Below are 20,272 nucleotides of genomic sequence, written 5' to 3'. Positions count from 1 at the left end.
TTTCAATTTTCGCCATTAAACTTGATTGGTGTAGCAGCAAAACAGATTTGAACCATTCTGTGCGAATCACTGTGATATTTACAATACGCAAAAACAACAAACCACATTAAACGTTAATGAGTAGCTTTCACGAAAGCTTTTAAAATGGTTCTATATGATAAAACAACAGATCAGAGATTACACTGACGGTATGAGAGGCACAAGGCGTTGACGATGTAAGTCAAAAATATGAGTGTGTCGAGCCGGGCCGCGGTTGCCATGGCAACAATAGGGAGGCCGATCGATTCCCCTGCCGTACGTATGTATCCAGGAGCTCCTCACGAGCTTCATCAAAGACAGATGGAGAGAGAGGAAATACACAGGTGCTGAAATTCTGTGCTTTAGAGCCTGACAATATGTCTAATATCATAAGGAGGATTCACTGTGTTTTTGCTGCTGAGATAAAATTAATTCCTATGTTTTTAAACACACTTTGTAATTCATCTCTTTAAATGCACATTTTCGACAAGTGGTTCAAAAGTGAATAAGATTAAACACTTCATTTGCATCTTCAAAATTCACAAAAGTGTTTGTGTTGTGTTTGTGTTGCATTTTTTTTAATATATATTTTGGTGCATTTCATTAAAAATTTTAACTAAAAACATAACTGTTTTTTAACTTGCATAAATAAAAGCTCACATATATTATCAAAAGCCTTACAAATTAAAAAAAAAAATTTGAAATGGCATTTGAATGTTTTGCCTCATAAAATAGATTGCTAAATATATACAATTAAATATATGATTATATGTTTATGATTTATAAAAATCACACAGATTCTCTAAATTAATCTAGAAATAACATGCAGACAATATTTTACATATTTTATATTTAAATATTTATTTTACGTATTTTATATGTAGATGTTTATTTTCTGCAAATCAGTTGAAAACTGATGTTTTTTTTTTGGTGCATTTAATTGAAAAAATAAAATATTTCGTTTTTAAAGTACATAAATATAAGTTCACATATTATCAAAAGCCTTACAAATGAATGTTTACCATATGGCATTTTCCTTATAGAAATAAACTGATATATAATTATTTTATATTTTACATATAACTAAATTTTTTACAATTTATTTGTAAAAAAAATAAAAAATGTTTTTTTAAAATAGATATTGTTATTTACTGCATTCTATTTATTTATGTATTAGTGCATTTAATTGAAAAACTAATTATTGAAAATGTTTAAAATTAATTTTCAAAAAGCTTCAAAATTCACAGAAGTGTTTGCGTGCCATTTTTGATGTAATCTGTTAGTTGTTAGTATGTGTTAAAAAAAACTGATTTTTAAATATATATTGTTATTTACCGTATTTTACAATATATATTTTTGGCACATTTAAATTAAAAAATATAATTAAAAATGTTTTTAGGAACATAAATATAAGTTCAAATATGTTATCAAATATATTTGCACTACAAATTATATATATATGATGAAATGTTTATGATTAAAAACATTAAATAGAGAACCTAATGTGGAAACAAGGTAAAGACAATAGTTTAAATATTTCATATTTAAATATGTTTTCAATTATATTTTATTCTAAGTACTATGAATGAAGGCCAGTATCACCAATACCAATACTGATGCCTCAACTAAATTAATAATAATAATAATAATAATAATAATAATCTAATTATCAGATAGATGCTTATTTATAAACAGTAATTATTTATTTATTTATTTATTTATTAAGCTACAGAACATTTTATACCGTTTTAACATCTTAAATTTACACTATTCACATAAATCTATTATATTTATCTGTGCCTTTTATATAGCGCGTTTGGTGATGTTTCTGCTCTCTCTATGTGAATGAGAGCTTCCAAATCAACTTTTCCTCACTTTGAAGTTTATTTCACGCCTGCATTTTTCACAGTAAATAAGTAATAAATCCTCGGTCGGTTTTCAGAAAGCAATGTGCTAGCATTGAAGAGACATGCCTAAAATAGAGTGCATGCCATTAAATGAACTACTCATTATCTCTATCTTTCCCAACTGACCGAAATGGATCAATGAAAAGGCTTTTATGAACTTTAAGCTGACTACTCTCTTTTCATTCAAACAACCGCTCGTATTTCATTTTAACTAGCCTCCTGGCATCATACTTTCAAAGCCTGCTACATTATGTTTTAAATATTACTACCATGATCTGAAATGTGTTGATATAATCATTCTTTGCATGGCGAAATGATGGCTTTTATCAGTTGTCCTATCATCTGTCCTAAGGTCACACCTTAAAACAAGTCAACAAACGGGTCAATAACACCCTTAAGGCCTGTCAGTCAACCTACTGAACATTACCATATCCTCACCCCGCAGTTCAAGGCCGCGTTCGGGGAGTTTAAGGTCACTTTAAATCAAAGATGCTAAACAATAACCACTCTGACAGCAAGAGTTGTCATTTGCGTTACACACGGGCCTGAAGACCTAACTGCGCATTTTAATGAGAGGACCTAAAGGAGACCAGATGGCCGGTGGTCATCGGTTAGCCAATTACAAGGGGTTTGTGATGTTAAATTAAACATGCAGCTCAACGAATAGCTGTCGAATAAATCTGGACGTCAGTGTCAATTCAGATTGCACCGATATGTTCGAATGTGAATATGGAACTACATTTAAGAGCAGCGTAAGGTCACATTCAGGATACAAAGCGAGCTGTGAAGATGAAATGGAGAGGATTCATTTTGCCACATTGTTTACCACAGTGTCAACAAACACTTTTGAACTCTGTGATTCATCTGTCACACTTTGGTTCTTGTTTATTGATATATATATATATATATATATATATATATAAATATATATATATATATATATATATATATACTACCGTTCAAAAGTTTGGGGTCAGTAAGACTTGTAATAGTCTTTAAAGAAGTCTCTTATGCTCATCAAGGCTGCATTTATTTGATTAAAAATATAGAAAAAAAAACAGTAATATTGCAAAATGTTTTTACAATATAAAATAATGTTTTTTATTTTAACATACTTTAAAATAGAATTTATTCCTGTGATGAAAAGCTGAATTTTTATCAGCTGTTACTCCAGTCTTAAGTGTCACATGATCCTTCAGAAATCATTCTGATATGTGGATTTATTATTAGAATGATCAATGTTGGATAATATCAACAGTTGTGCTGCCAAATAATTTTTGGAACCTGTGATTTTTTTTTTTCAGGATTCTTTCATGAATGACAAGTTTAAAAAGTACAGTGTTTATTCAAAATATAAATATTTTATAACAGTGTAAATTATTTATTATTAACTGTTAATAAACTTTTAATTTTAACTTAATACATCCTTGGTGAATAAAAGTATTAATTTCTTAAAAAAAACAAAAAAAAAAAAACAATAAAAATGTACTGACCCCAAACTTTTGAACGGTAGTGCATATATATTTATATATATATATATATATATATATATATATAAAACTGGACTTGCAGAAAATGTATTATTAATGAAATAAAAGGCCACTTAAGTGTACTTTCATGTTTCAAAACACACTTAAGTACACTTTTAAAAAGTCCACTTTGTAATAAAGTTTTACTTAAAAGCATATTTTAAATCATTATGCTTTAATAATCTTTTGTCATGCTTTAATGACGTACATTTATTTTGATGTGTTGTGTTTTGATGTAAAGTACTTGATTATAATTTCAACTGTACTATTTTATTGGATATTACATATAAAGTTTATATACTTTCAATTCTAAATTCCAACTTCATAATTACCAATTTGTAACTGCAAATATATTTAAATACATGATATGCAACAGAAATGACATTAAAGGATATTTTATGTTACTATAAATTAGTGCTGTCAAATCGATTAATCACGATTAATCGCATCCAAAATAAAAGTTGTGTTTGCATAATATGTGACCCAGGATCACAAAACCAGTCGTAAGGGTCATTTTTTCAAAATTGAGATTTATACATCATATGAAAGCTGAATAAATAAGCTTTTCATTGATGTATTGTTTGTTAGGACAGGACAATATTTGTCCGAGATACAACTATTTAAAAATCAGGAATCTGAGGGTGTAAAAAAATCTAAATATTGAGAAAATCACCTTTAAATTTCTTCAAATAATGTTCTTAACAATGTATATTACTAATCAAAAATTAAGTTTTCATACATTTACAGTGGGAATTTTACAAAATATCTTAATGGAACATGATCTTTACTTAATTTCCTAATGATTTTTGCCATAAAAGAAAAATCTATCATTTTGACCCAAACCATGTATTTTTGGCTGTTGCTACAAATATACCCCAGCGACTTAAGACTGGTTTTGTGGTCCAGGGTCACATATATGTATGTGTTGTGTGTATATGAACATGAATGTATATATTTAAGGTATACATTTAAGGACACATATTATGTAAACAAACTTTTATTTTGGATGCGATTAATCGTGATTAATCGATTTGACAGCACTGCTATAAATGCTTGGCAGCACATCTGAAAACATTAGTCAGTTCATACTTAAGTATGTTCTTTTAAAGTATGTTATTTCTGTAAAAATATGGTAAAGTGTACTTTGTTTTCACAAGGATGTTTTTATTTAGTTTTGACATATGAACGCAAAAACATTGTGTATATATTGTATAAAGTATATCATGTTGAAAAATGTTTCTGACACATTAATTGGATGGCAACCATTACGGCTAACATGCACACAGCGCACACACACATATTATGTAAAAACTATATACTACTATACTAACTACTATAGCACTACTACAAATGCATGTCAGCACACACATATATAGTATCTTTAACCATACTTTAACAGAAGTTTCATAAACTAATTTAATCGCAAATAATGTACTGAAGCATCTGAAAACATTACAGTCACTTCACACTTAAGTATATTCTTTTAAAGTATGTTATTTCTGTAGAAATATGCTAGTGTACTTTGTTTTCACAATGGTCCGTTTGACATATAAACGCAAAAACATTGTGTATATATTGTGTACCATATGTTTAAAAATGTTTATGACACATCAGTTGGATGGTAACCATTACAGTATGCTTGAATCGTGATTAATTAATCGTGATTAATCGATTTGACAGCACTACTATAAATGCTTGTCAGCACACTTGTATATAGTAAATTTAACCATATTTCAAAGAAAATTCAACAAATTGCTTTTAATATAAATTTAAACTACAATATAATTGAATTTAATCACAAATAACATGCAGGTGAGTGTCTGAAAACATTACAGTCAGTTCACACTTAAAGGAGAAGTCGACTTCCAGAACAACAATTCACAAATAATGTACTCACCCCCTTGTCATCCAAGATGTTCATGTCTTTCTGTCTTCAGTCGTGAAGAAATTATGGTTTTTGAGAAAAACATTTCAGCACTTTTCTCCATATAATGGACTTCATTGGTGCCCCGATTTTGAACTTTCAAAATGTAGTTTAAAAGCAGCTTCAAAGGGCTCTAAAGAAGCAAGAAGGGTCTTATCTAGCGAAACGATCAGTCATTTTTTTCAGAAAATAAAAATTTGTATACTTTAAGCACAAAAGCTCGTGTAGCACAGGCTGGGATGCACGTCCACGTGCTATTGAATCAGGTCGAAAGGTCACGCGGAACGTAGGCAGAACTACAGACCCAGTGTTTACAAAGCGAACGCGCAGAGACTAAGAAAGTGCAAGTCAAACGCGGTTCACAAACAAAAAGGTACAACGATCCCGGACGATTCTGAAATTGTAGGAGAAAATAACATGGAGTTTTTCAACATACTCTACCTTTTTGAGCTGGAGTACACATGAATGTACACGATGAACTTGTGGTGATTCGAAGATGTGATTCGTATTAGTAAAAGGAAGTTCAGATCATTTTACCGACTCGGACCTTTGAGTCTTGTTCAGCAAAATGAACGAATCTTTTTTTGAGTCATTTCGTTAATTTTAGCAAAATCAGCATCACGGGACAGCCCCATAAGATGAACAAATGACTCGAAAAACCTGAAGACTCGAAACAGGTGAACTAACTCCAGTACAGAACCTAATAGGATGTTATTGCGCATGCGCGACTGAACGAATCCCTCCCCGAGACGACTCGTTCTTCCCGAGTCACATTAAAGATTTGTTAAAAATGAACGAATCATTCAAGAACGACCGTGGATGCACATCCCAGAGCCTGTGCTACACAAGCTTTTGTGCTTAAAAAGTACACAAATCTTTATTTTTTGAACAATATGACCAATCATTTCACTAGATAAGACCCTTCTTCCTTCAGCTGGGATCGTTTAGAGCCCTTTGAAGCTGCATTTAAACTGCATTTTGGAAGTTCAAAATCAGGGCACCAATGAAGTCCATTATATGAAGAAAAATCCTGAAATGTTTTCCTCAAAAACCATAATTTTTTTACGACTGAGGACAGAAAGACATGAACATCTTGGATGACAAGGGGGTGAGAAAATTATTTGAAAATTGTTGTTCTGGAAGTGGACTTCTCCTTTAAGTTTAAAGTATGTAATAAGCAAAAATACACTAAAGTGTACTTCGTTTTCACAAGGATCTTTTTTAATTTTCACATACGAATGCAAAAACATTGTGTATATATTGTGTAAAGTGTATGGTTTATAAAATGATTCTAACTAGTGCTCTCAAATGATTAATCGCATCCAAAATACAAGTTATTTATTTATATAATATGAGTGTACTGTGTATATTTATTATGTATATATATATATATATATATATATACACACACATGCATGTATATATATATTTATATGTAATATTTATATATAATATCAATTATATGAATATAAACATATACATGTATTTTTTAAAGAAATATATACACTATATGTGTATTTACATAATAAATATACACAGTATACACACATATGTAAGCAAAAACTTATTTCGGATGCGATTAATCGCAATTAATCGTTTGACAGCACTCATTCTGACACATTAGTTGAATGGTAACCATTATGCTAACGCCATAATACTGAATGATTAGCATGTTTATTTACCTTCGTATTTACATGGTAACGTTACTTCAAGCCACTACAATATCTAAAAACCATGCTTGTTTTGTTAGTGCTGGGAAACATTTTATATTATAGCATTATGCAGTGTATATAATTAATAAACAGCTGCTATTTAACGTGATTGTTTATGAAGTCACATATTGTTGAATATTAATAACATGATGTAATAATATAATACAACATCCTCATTTTAGGGATCTGCATGAACAAAAATGCATTTATCAACACTGAATATTACATTATAAAATGCATTGGTATATAAAATGTAGGCTTGTTTTTTTTATATGCACGTATTTTTATTTATATTTGCTATCAAATGCATTCAGTGCAACACTTTGGAAATCAAATCCAGAGACAAAGATGATGGTGGAGAAAGAGAAACACGCCACCTACCTGTACCAAAGGCTTTGGCCACCAGCCATGTGAGGCTGGCTCTGATTTTAGCTCTGTTGAAATCATAATGCTCAAAAGACTTGATGGCAGGGACAATGAAAGTCTTTTTCGGATCTCTGGAGTCGGTCAGATCTCCCATGTTCACAGCTGCAGTGTCACATCCACTACTTAAGACGATGACATCTCTCCGAAGGAATTTAACGCATCGAATCGGACTTCAGCTTTTTTCTGTCATTCACAAAGCAGATTTTGTAACATACATGTGTCAGGGTGCAGTTCAAACACTCGGCTGGGCTTCTTTTCACGTCTATTTCGGGCCGATCCGGTAATAAAAGTGGGGTTCTGCCCATTGAGCTTCATCCATTCTGGTACCCCATTTGAATTCGGTTGTTTTTCTCTTTATTGATCCTTCATGTCCCGAGTTAGAAGAGGCGCTGGAGGTGTCGCTACCTAAAAAGTCTTTGTCTTCTTCAGGACGTCGCCATGCTCTGCCCACATATTCCCATCTGGATATTTACGGTTATTCTCCCTCTATTCATCCAGCGTCCTGCGGTCTCCCTGCAGCAGTGTGTAAGAGTGAACCTTCTGCGCATGCGCGCTCCGCCCAACACGCCAACGGCCCAAAACTGGCAGAAATTGGGACTGTGCTGGAAACTGGATCCGGTGACATTCTATAGGATAGATTTCATTAATATGCTGCGTATGCGAAAGTAAATACAAATAAAATAATAATAATAAAAAAATGTTGTGAGGTAATTCATTGCATATTACTAACAGTCACAGCGTGTAATGTTGGCACTGACATTAAAAAGAGCAATGTTTGGTCTATGGGTATGAATAAATAAATAAAATAAATGCATAAATAAATATATAGATAAAAATAAACAAATGTAAAATTAGGAAAATAAATAAAGGCATAAATAATTTGATAAAACAAACATTTGTAATACAATTTAATTCAGAATTTATTTTTACTATCTTTTTTATTTATTATTTTCTGTATTTTATATTTATTTTTATTCTTTTCACTTCATATGCTTTACACTTATTCTTTCAATTATTTTATATTATCTTAATTTCTTTCTTTATTTTTCAATCTAAATTCAGTGCAATAAAAATATGTGCAATAACCTTTATTTGTTACCACCTACATCTCAGTACATCCCGACATCTCATTCTATTCTATTCTATTCTATTCTATTCTATTCTATTCTATTCTATTCTATTCTTTTTCTATCATCTGTAGCACAACTGTATATACAATTTATTTATTTTCTTAAATCTTATATTGCAATTTTTGTCTATTTATATTTATATATGTGTATTTTTTTATTCTCAACTTATATTATTTTCTCTGTGTTGTTGTTGTCGTCTCTGTGCACTGGAAGCCTGTGACACCAAAACAAATTTGTTGTATGCGTAAGTGTATTTGGCAATAAAGCTGTTCTGATTTTGATTCTGATTAAATGTTATAGCAAATTATTTATATTTTATTTAATTTTTATTATCTTATTTTTTTTATAAATTCAGGATTGAATTTTATCACAAATCATTTAGATTTTTTATCAAATCATTTATTCTTTTATTTATTTTTTTAAATAAATAAATTATTTATTTATTTATTTTTACATTTATTTTTATTCTTTTTCACTTTTATGTAATTATTCTTTAATTTATTTTATTATCTTCATTTCTGTATTTATTTATTTATTTAAAACTAAATTCAGATTAAATTTTATTGCAGATAGTTTATATTTTTTATCAAATCATTTTTTTTTTATCTTTCATTTATTATTATTTATTTTTATAAATTCAGGGTATAGTTTGTTTTTATGTATTTGTTTATATTTAACTAATAAATACAATATCTAACACTTTACTGCTGCCCCATCTGCCCATGTGTGGTTCAGCAAAATATAAAATATTCGTTATTACTTATTCTTCAATTAATTTTTTATTATCTTAATTTCTTAATTTCTTTATTTATTTCTAATTTCTCTGAAAAATAAATTTTTAGGTTATTATAAATTTTTATTTATATTTTCACAGATTATTTATATTTTCCTTTCTCAAATTATTTATTTATTTATTTATTTATTTATTTTATTATTTATTTTTTTATTTATTTTTTTTTCATTTATTATTATTCATTTTCACTTTTATTTACTAATTCTTTCAATTATTTTATTATCTTAATTTTTTTATTTATTTATTTTTTAAAATAAATTCTGGATATAGTTTATTTTTATGTACTTATTTATGTTTAAATAATAAATACAATATCCACTTTACCACTGCCTCATCTGCCATGTGTGGTTCGCCAAAATATAAAATATGAAAAATATAATTCATAATAAAATTACTCTATGATAAAATAATCGACTATTAGGTTCTCATGTACTGATCTCAAAAACAGGGATTTTTGTGGTGATATTATTATTATTATTATTATTATTAAACTTATATTAATAATAATAGCAGATACAATAAATACAGTAGTGCTGTATGTGCCATTAATAAATACAAAAATTACAATACTTTAGACAAGTGAATTTCATAAATCTAAAATTTAGGTTTGTCTCAGTAAAGGAAAATAATCGTACACACCTTTAATTCTTGCCAAATATACGTGAAGATAGACAAATATATCCTTTTATAAAATCGTAATATTAATCATTTTGAAAATATATATTATGAACTGATATAATTAGTATAATATCAACGTATAGAATTTAACAGACGAGAAAAAATGCACAACATTTGGTTACTGACAAATAGTTGAATTCACTAAAAAACTACAACACCCGACTTCACCCTAGTGTTTACATGACGTCACATCTACGCGACCGTTTGGAAACGATTCCGTTCACAGAGCTGAAGTTTATCTAAAATATGTGACTTAAAGCGTTTCCGGAAGGACATATAATCAACGTTTTCCTTTTCCCGTATATTTTTAGTTAATATCGAGGTGGTGAATGGGCAGAAAATGTTTATGCCGAGATCGCTGAAGCTCAAGAGAGCCCCGGAGTCCCACCAGCAACAGCAGAACCCCAAAAGAAGCAAAGCGACACCCGAAGACACAGTTTCAACAGCTCCACCTGACACCTGTCCTCCAGATGAGACTGTAAATATAGAAAAAGAGGAGGAACCCGTTCACATAGAGACGGAAGAAGCAGAGGAAGAAGAGGAACCAGTGAAGTCCTTCAAGAAGAACCAGAGATGGCCAGAGCCAGGAGAGCCCGTGTGCATCATGTGCGGTCGATATGGAGAATACATCTGTGACAAAACAGACAACGATGTCTGTAGCCTCGAGTGTAAAGCCAGTCATCTAGCTAAAACGTGCTTGGATTTTGGAGAGAAGGTGTTTTCTAAAGATCTCCAGGAGGGTTCAGAGAGATCTAGTTCTGCAGACACCGAGCAGAGTTACACTTACAAGGAGGATGTTTTCATATCTGAACTGACTGAGGAGCAGGTTCAGAGGGTTAAAACCGAGCTGGCGATAGTGACCGCTGGCACTGAGGTCTGTAGACCCATTGTAGAGTTTGAACACTGTAACTTTCCCACAGCGCTCAGGCTCAACCTGAAGAAGGCTGGCTATGAGGCTCCCACTCCCATCCAGATGCAGATGGTTCCTGTTGGTCTGACAGGCAGAGATGTGATCGCCACTGCAGATACAGGCTCTGGAAAGACTGTCGCCTTCCTTCTTCCGGTGGTCATGCATGCTCTCCAGGTAAATATTGGGCTGAACATCTTAAGTAGTGCTATGATTAATTACAAAGTGTTAAAGTTGAGAAAGTAATGTCTTAAGTAATGAAGGATGACATGACATAATACATTTTTTCAACTATTTGTTCATATTTGTTCAAATAGTTCAACTATTTGTCAGTAACCAAATGTTGTGCATTTTTTCTCATCTGTTAAATTCTATACGTTGATATTATACTGATTATACCAGTTCATAATATATATTTTCAAAATGATTAATATTACGATTTTATAAAGGATATATTTGTCTATCTTCACGTATATTTGGCAAGAATTAAAGGTGTGTACGATTATTTTCCTTTACTGAGACAAACCTAAATTTTAGATTTATGAAATTCGCTTGTCTAAAGTATTGTACTTTTTGTATTTATTAATGACACATACAGCACTACTGTATTTATTGTATCTGCTAATAATATCAATACACCTTGCAGAATCTGCAAAATGTGAATTATTTTACCAAAATAAGAGGGATCATATAAAATGCATGTTATTTTGTATTTAGTACTGACGTTAGTAAGATATTTCACATAGAAGATGTTTACATATAGTCCACAAGAGAAAATAATAGGTGAATTTATAGAAATGACCCTGTTCCTAAGTTTACATACACTTGATTCTTAATAAAGTGTTGTTACCTGAATGATCCACAGCTGTGTTTTTTGTTTGGTGATAGTTGTTCGAGTCCCTTGTTTGTCCTGAACAGTTAAACTGTCTGCTGTTCTTCAGAAAAATCATTCAGGTCCCACAAATTCTTTGTTTTTCCAGCATTTTTGTGTATTTGGACCCTTTCCAGCAATCACTGTATGATTTTGAGATCTGTCTTTTCACACTGAGGACAACTGAAGGACTTGTATGCAACTATTACAGAAGGTTCAAACACTCTCTGATGCTCCAGAAGAAAAAAACGATGCATTAAGAGCTGAGGAGTGAAATTTTGATTTTGTTTTGGGGGTGTACTAGAACATGCTCTCATGCTTGGTGGTTCAAAAAACGCGTTATTTTTACATAATTTACATTATTACAATACCTTTCACCCAGCCTGGCACTAAAGGCTCGATTAGTTCCAGGTTTAATGAAGCTCAGCCTTCCCGAAAAAAGGAAATGTGTTATGACTGGTTAGCTGTCCCAGTGCGTTGCGATTGGCGAACAGCTTAGACTATGTTTCAGTACAGCCACGCCCCTTGTCAAAGCAGTTAGCACAAGCTAGATTAATAGTGAATCTTACGTTTTAAATATCGATATTTTTCTTACAAAAACGCATCAGTTCGCTACAGGAGACTCCCAGGAGCCGTGTGAGGCACTTTTTATTATGGATGGATGCACTTCATTATACTTTACTAGACTCTGATTGCATTCGTCTGACAGAAGGAAGTCATATACACCTAGGACGCATGGAGGGTGAGTAAATAATACGCTACAGTAGTGTTGAGTCCCATCCTCAGCCTGCGAGATCGCCAGTACATGATGTTATCATGCAAATTTATTGAATTATTTTACATACTTAGTTTCATTGCCCGAAACAGCTCCAGCATAAGGCTAAAAGCAGCCTAACATTATCAAAAAACATCATCACTGATCAGCCTAGCCTATTCTACTGCAAGTTTATGCATTTTAAAAAACACTCACATTATAAGTGAAGCTATCTACACTGTATGATGAATAAATCTCTTACCACACACATCTGCAGCATGTTACGGCTACGCCGCAGCAACTGGAGCAGATCACGGCTTTGGCATGTGTTTCGATCCCCTGTATCACGGCTTTGGTGGCCATGTCAATGTTTGTGTTTACCCCGCTGCACTGCACAAAACGGCTCTCTGTGCTGCATCGTTTGCGAATTTCTGTAGACGGGATTTAATTTAATAATAATCTAATGGACCACATTGTGACATCATTGGATGCGAAAAACAAACGCTGTAGTCCAACCGAGCTGTTCGTTGTAGTTCTTGAAAAGAGATTTTTTAAAAACGAAATATAGTGGACTTTGAGATTTGTAACTTTGTAAACCTTTTTTATGCCCAAAGATACACACCACACACTATCTAAAATTCAAAAAGTGAAAAAGCTTAATAGCACCCCTTTAACTTATTTTGTCTTCTGGGAAACATGTATCTTCTGTAGCTTCTGAAGGGTAGTAATAAATGTAAAAAAAAAATTATATTTAGGCAAAATAAGAAAAATGTACACATTTTCATTCTGTTCAAAAGTTTTCACCCCCGGCTCTCAATGCATTGTGTTTCCTTTTGGAGCGTCAGTGAGTGTTTGAACCTTCTGTAATAGTTGTTCACATCTTTTATGTGAAATATCTTATTCATGGCAGTACTAAATAAAAAATAACATGCATTATATATGAACCCTCTTATTTTGGTAAAATAATTAACATTTTGCAGATTCTGCAAGGTGTATGAAAACTTTTGACTTCAGCTGTAGATCTGAGGCTGTGGATTTGTTTTGTTTTATTTTATTTTATTTTATTTTTTATTAAATTAGCTTTTGCCCTAGGTGCACTTGTGCATAGTTTTTCAGGTAGGTCTCTTGAAGCATCTTGCCACTTCTGGATTTAGTCTGTCTCAGTTTTTCTGTTTCTTCATGTCATTCCAGACAGACTGGATGATGGTGAGATCAGATCTCTGTGTGGAGCACTGGCTGTTGTCAGACTCCTTGTGCAAACGAAAGTCTCACTGGATTATTACAATTAATGGCAAACAGAATGTTTGGTATTTCCTACTGACCCACTACAGCAAAAGATAGAAATAACTGACTTTAAACCATTTTTTAGCTGGTTAAAATATTAGTGGCCCAAGATTGTTGAACTGTACTGTACAACCAGTCCATCCAGTCTCTGTTTAAATTTGTGAACTCTTTTAAGGTAACAGCTGTTACCTCGAATGGTGTGAGCTCTCCTGTGCGCCGCCAGTATGAGTAATTCAGAAGAGCAGATCTATTTTGGACTGCTCTATAATTCCACTGCACTTCCTCTGAAAGGTTCACCAACAGAATGCTTAGTTCAGATGAGGAGAACTGGTATATAAAACTCACATTCAAATGACACATGAAATGTCACAATAAAGTTTCATATCAAGGTTCATTTTTAGCTACAAACATTTGACTTAAGTCTTTATGTTTTGACAGTTTATTTTTTACTATTATATATTTATATACATGTATATTTATAAGGAATAAAATAGGAAATAAGCAGGAATTAATGGTAAATAAATAAATACATTTAATGAAGTTATTTTTCCTATTGGTTCATTGTATTATTTATTTGTTCTTTGTTTTATTGTGCATGATTTTTGAACTTCCCACAAACAATTTAAGCATATTTCGATTATTTTCCAGAGCCAAACTGCTTCTCCGTCTTGTCCTGCGTGTCTCATCCTGACCCCGACCAGAGAGCTGGCCATCCAGATAGAGAAGCAGACGAAAGAGCTGGTGATGGGTCTGCCGAACATGAGAACTGCTCTTCTGGTGGGTGGGATGCCTTTACCTCCTCAGCTGCATCGACTCAAGCAGAAGATCAAGGTACCTGTTTGTTAGTAATGTTTGCCAGTAAAGAGCTTTTATCAAAAACCGTCACCTTATGTGTGTGCGCTTGCTTTCTACAGATAGTAATAGCCACTCCAGGACGAATCCTTGAGATCCTGAAACAGAAGGCTGTACAGCTGGATCACGTCAGGACTGTTGTGGTTGATGAGGTATTGACTGATTGTGTTTTATTTATTTATTTATTTATTTATTTATTTATTCATTCATTTATTTGCTATATTTTATGTATTGTTTCATTTGTTTATTGTTATTTATTTATTTATTTATTATTTTTATTATTTATTGTTTTATTTATTGTTTATTTATTGACTATTTTGTGTATTCTTTCACTCATGTGTTGTTATTTATTTATTTATTGTGTTATTTATTTACTACATATTATATGTTGTTTTATTAATTAATTAATTTATTAAATAATTATTATTTTTTTACATATTTATTACAATTTATTAATTTATTTATTATATTTATTGTTTTTATTTAGGAATTTTAGTTTTATTATTTTTATTCATTCATTCATTGTTTTATTCGTTTACTTGTTATATTTTATTTATTTGTATTATTTATTGTTTTATTTGTGTATTTATGGATTATTACATTTATAATGTTTTTCATGCTTCATTTATTATCTATGTATTTGTTATATAAATACATAGCTGTTATATATCAGTATATTTTATTGATTTTATTTATTTATTGTTTTTTAATTTATGTATTTGTTTTACTACTTTTTTATTCATTCATTGTTTTATTCATATATTTATTTTATTTATTTGTTGTTTTTATTTTTATTTATTGTTTTATGCATTTATTGATTAGTACATTTATTGATTTTGTTTATTATTTTTATTTATTTATTGTTTTATTTATTGACTATTTTATGTATTGTTTTATTCATTTATTGTTATTTATGTATTTATTTGGTTGTTTGTTTGTCAGTCATTGTTTATTTACTTTTTTATTTACACACTACTTTTAATGTATTGTTTTGTTTATTTATTTATTTATGTATTTATTTATTTGTTTTACTTTACTTTTTTATTCATTAATTGTTTTATTCGTGTATGTATAGTATTTTATTTATTTAATTTTATATTTTATTTTGTTTTATTTATTGTTTTATTTATGTATTTATTGATTATTAAATGTATGTTTTTCACGTTTTATTTATGATTAATTTATTACATTTTATTAGTTTATTTATTATATTTATTTTTTGTATTTATTTATTTGTTTTATTACTTTTAATGAATTCATTCATTCATAGTTTTGTTCATGTATTAATATTTTATTTTTTAAATTTTGTTATATTTATTGTTTTGTTTATGTATTTATTGATTAATACATTTATCACTTTGTTTTTTATGTTTTATTATTTGTTTATTACATTTTATTTATTTTGTCTTTATTTATTTATTGTCTCTATTTATTTTTATTTATTCATTTATTCATTGTTTTATTTATGTATTTCTATTTTATTTGTAGTTTTTATTTTGTTTTATTTATTGTTTTATTCATGTATGTATTAATTAATACATTTATTGATTTATGAAGTTTTTTTATGTTTTATTGTTTATTTATTACATTTTATTGAAATTTTTATTATATGTATTTATTGTTTTTTATTTATTTGTTTTATTCATGTATTTACTGTATTCTATTTATTTCTTGTTTTTTATTTTTGTTTTATTTATGTTTTAATTCTGTATTTGTTGATTAATACATTTGTTTATTCATAGTGTTTTTTTGTGTGTTTTATTTATTATTTATATTTTATATCAGTGTATTAATTAATATAATTTCCAAAAACTCCAAAGGCAGATACCATGCTGAAGATGGGATTCCAGCAACAGGTTCTTGAAATTTTGGAGCAGGTCCCTGAAGAGCATCAGACGCTGCTGACGTCAGCCACCATTCCCACAGGAACTGAACAGCTAGCGGCCCGTCTCACCCGCGACCCCGTGAGCATTACCATCGGTCAGAAGAACCAACCCTGCGCCAACGTCCGCCAGATAGTCCTCTGGGTGGAGGAGCCGTCAAAGAAAAAGAAGCTTTTTGAGATTTTAAATGTAAGTATACTGTAGAAACCATGTTCAAACATGGACTCGTGTTATTGTATCTTGGTGTTATTATGTACGATTCATCTGTGGACAACAGGAAGTTGATTTAGAAAAAAAATATTCAGATTTGAATAGAAAAAGCTGGACTAAATACGTCTGTGGCCTGCTGTCAACTGACTTTTTGACAGAAATGCAGTTGGAGTGGAAGTCTATAGGGCAATCTCTGCCCTCTTCTCCAGAGGAAATGGGTGGGTCCTCAAATGGCTTTGCTCCAGGAAAACTAGCAACGGCTCTTACCAGACACACAGAGCAGGAAATGGAGCATTTATAAATTTCAAGCTTTGGAAATAAAATTACTGCTCCCACCACATTGCCAATTAAAATAAATAGTAAAATTTGAAATAATATTCTATTATAGTAATTTATATAATATATATTAATACTATAATATTTATTTTACATTTTAATAATCATCCATTAGTAATATAATATAACTAATAAATATGAAAAAACTGAATGATTAAATAAACAAATACAATTCTTTATTAATAATAATATATTTAAGAATTTAGAATACTACTTCATTAACATTAACATAATTGATAAATATATTTGAATGAATGAATAAATAAATATATTATAGTAATTTATATATAATATAATATTATAATATATAATTATAATATTTAATAATTCTGTAATATATATTTTACATTTTAGAATAATCTTCCATTAGAAATATGAAATAACTATGCATAATAAATATGCATTCATAAATATAAAAAAAAAATAAATATAAATGAATGATTAAATAAACATACAATTATTTATTTACATAATATTTAATCATTTCGAAAAATTCTTCATTAACATTAACATAATTGATAATTATATATTACAGTAATTCTCAACATTGTGTTAAATAATTTAGAATAGTTGTCATTATTAAACATTAATGTGAAATACACACTCACAAAACAATTATAAAACAAGAAAAAATATATATTATTTAATACATACATACATATATATATATATATATATATATATATACATATAATATTAATGTGTATATATAATATTATAATATAATAATATTATGATATATATCATACATTTATCAATTAATAAATACAAACAAAATTAAATAAATACATATGAAAAATAAATTATTAAATAAATACAATTCTTTATTAATATTATGTTTATTATTTACTGTGATTCTTCATTAATATTGTTTAATAATTTAGAAATTAGAAATAACATAATTGATAAATATGAAGTCATACAAATATATTTAATATAATAATTGATAAATATATATGAATGAAAACATTTGAAATGTATTTTATAAAAAATATAAATATGAAATCATAAATGTATACAAAAATAATAAAATAAGAACATAATCTACAATATGTAATAGTACAATTAAAAATGTTATCAAAAATGATAAATATGTTTTCATAAAAATAAATAAACAAAAAATATATTTTATATTTTAGAATAATTGAAATATGAAATGATAATTGATAAATATATACAAATGAATTAATAATTTATTAATATTATAATTATTTATAAAATCACCTTAATTAATATTATAATCAATTATAAAAAAAAAATAAACTGTTAATCAGAAATGGAATATGAATGAATGAATGAATGATTAACACATAATAAATGCTTTTTTTTTTTTAACATTGTTCAGTTTGTACTTAATTGATATTATATTTTTGGGTTTGTTTTCATTAGAATATTATCAACATTATGACATTTTATGTGCTCACAGGACGGAAAGCTTTATCAGCCACCAGTAGTTGTGTTTGTGGACTGCAAACTTGGGGCCGATTTGCTGTGTGAAGCTGTGCAAAAGGTCATGGGGTTAAACGCAGTCGCTATCCACTCAGACAAGATGCAGTGGGAACGCAACAAAATTGTAAAGGTAATGACAAAATTATATTATATTGTATTATATTATATTAGTTGGTATTTTTATATTTAATATTTTTGAATTATTGGCCATTAAAAATGTGAATCAGTCAATTAATTAATACATAAATATAGAATAAATATTGTTTTTGTTTTTAAGGGTCTACTCGAGGGCCAGTTTGAAGTGGTGGTCAGCACTGGGATTCTGGGTAGAGGCCTGGACCTGGTCAATGTTAAGGTGGTAGTGAACTTTGACATGCCAGCGAACATGGATGAATACGTTCATCAGGTATGACGTGTTTCATAAACGAACTTACACACTGAAGCTTTTCATTTCTGTAATGATGACACACTATGTGAATGTTTCAGATTGGTCGAGCAGGTCGACTGGGCCACAGAGGCACCGCCATCACCTTCATGAATAACAACAACAAGCGGCTGTTTCTGGACATTGTGAACAGAGTGAAACCCACGGGCTCCATCCTGCCGCCGCAGCTCCTCAACTCCCCACATCTGCACGAGCAGCAGAGGCGAGCCAAACAGAGGAGCAGCCACGGAGAAGACATCGTCGCATCCAAGAGCAACCTCATCGACATCATCAGGAAACACGACAAACGATCTGCCAAGAAATAACAAGCAAATATATTTATTTGTAAATGTTTTGTGGTTCCTTTGGAATTTGTATTTTCAATAAATGCTTTGAATGAATGAAGAAAATGTTCCTTCTGATAATTACACACACAATAATAACATCAACCCCCATGGTAAAAATGAGTAATGTCATTGAAAAAGTATTTAAAAAAAATCATTTATGTTACAGTTTATAGGACAGTACATATAATTTAGTAATGTAATATAATGTAGTAATATAATAACATAAAATGTTTTGTATATGTATTGTGTGTATATATAATATATATATATTTTGATGTTTTTTCTTTGTTTCAACTTTTTTTTACAGTGAAGTTCATTTAAATAAACTAAATTAGAAGAGACTAAATAAAAAATACAGATTTTAAAATAAAAAATGTCTTTAATGATAGAAGAAAAAGAAAATTAAGGTTTATTATTATTATTATTATTATTATTATTATTATTATTATTTAAATCAGCATAAATTTAAGTAAATTGTTTTGTATATGTATTGTGTGTGTATATATAATGTATATATTTTTTACATTGTTTCAGTATTTTCTACACTTAAGTTCATTTAAATAAACTAAATTAGAAGAAACTAAATAAAAAATTGAGTTTTTCAAATAAATATTTTTAAAGTAATGATAGAAGTAAAAGAAAATTAGGCTACAAAAAATAATGGTTTATTATTATTATTATTATTAAACATATTTAAAATTATATATTAAATCAGCATAAATTAAAGGCAAAACATATTTTACCACAATGTATGGATGTTTTGGATGTGTAGTATATATATATATATATATATATGTTGTATATTTGATATTTGTATTTATGACTTTTTATTATTTTA

The 20,272-nt window shown here is 29.4% G+C and overlaps 2 protein-coding genes across 2 annotated transcripts in view; one reads left to right on the top strand and one right to left on the bottom strand.

The window, feature by feature from the left end:
• The window catches only part of camsap2a (calmodulin regulated spectrin-associated protein family, member 2a), a 52,421-nt gene extending 44,351 nt beyond the window's left edge, over nucleotides 1-8,070 (bottom strand). The window contains 1 exon segment of the mRNA XM_051095311.1: nucleotides 7,472-8,070. Within this exon segment, the coding sequence (XP_050951268.1) occupies nucleotides 7,472-7,610 (139 nt within the window). The 5' untranslated portion in view covers nucleotides 7,611-8,070.
• A 2,227-nt stretch (nucleotides 8,071-10,297) lies between these two features.
• On the top strand, nucleotides 10,298-19,512 carry ddx59 (DEAD (Asp-Glu-Ala-Asp) box polypeptide 59). The gene is made up of 7 exons (XM_051095201.1): nucleotides 10,298-11,201; nucleotides 14,582-14,764; nucleotides 14,848-14,937; nucleotides 16,606-16,857; nucleotides 18,641-18,793; nucleotides 18,941-19,069; nucleotides 19,150-19,512. Exons 1-7 carry the CDS (start codon nucleotides 10,458-10,460, stop codon nucleotides 19,411-19,413), a joined length of 1,815 nt encoding a protein of 604 aa, XP_050951158.1. The 5' UTR covers nucleotides 10,298-10,457; the 3' UTR covers nucleotides 19,414-19,512.
• The last annotated feature ends 760 nt before the right edge of the window (nucleotides 19,513-20,272 follow it).

The sequence above is a fragment of the Labeo rohita genome, chromosome 22 (genome assembly GCF_022985175.1).
Source record: "Labeo rohita strain BAU-BD-2019 chromosome 22, IGBB_LRoh.1.0, whole genome shotgun sequence".
NCBI classification, from domain to species: Eukaryota; Metazoa; Chordata; class Actinopteri; order Cypriniformes; family Cyprinidae; genus Labeo; species Labeo rohita.
The sequence above is the reverse complement of the archived record's forward strand: the minus strand, read 5'-3'. Positions and strand labels throughout refer to the sequence as shown.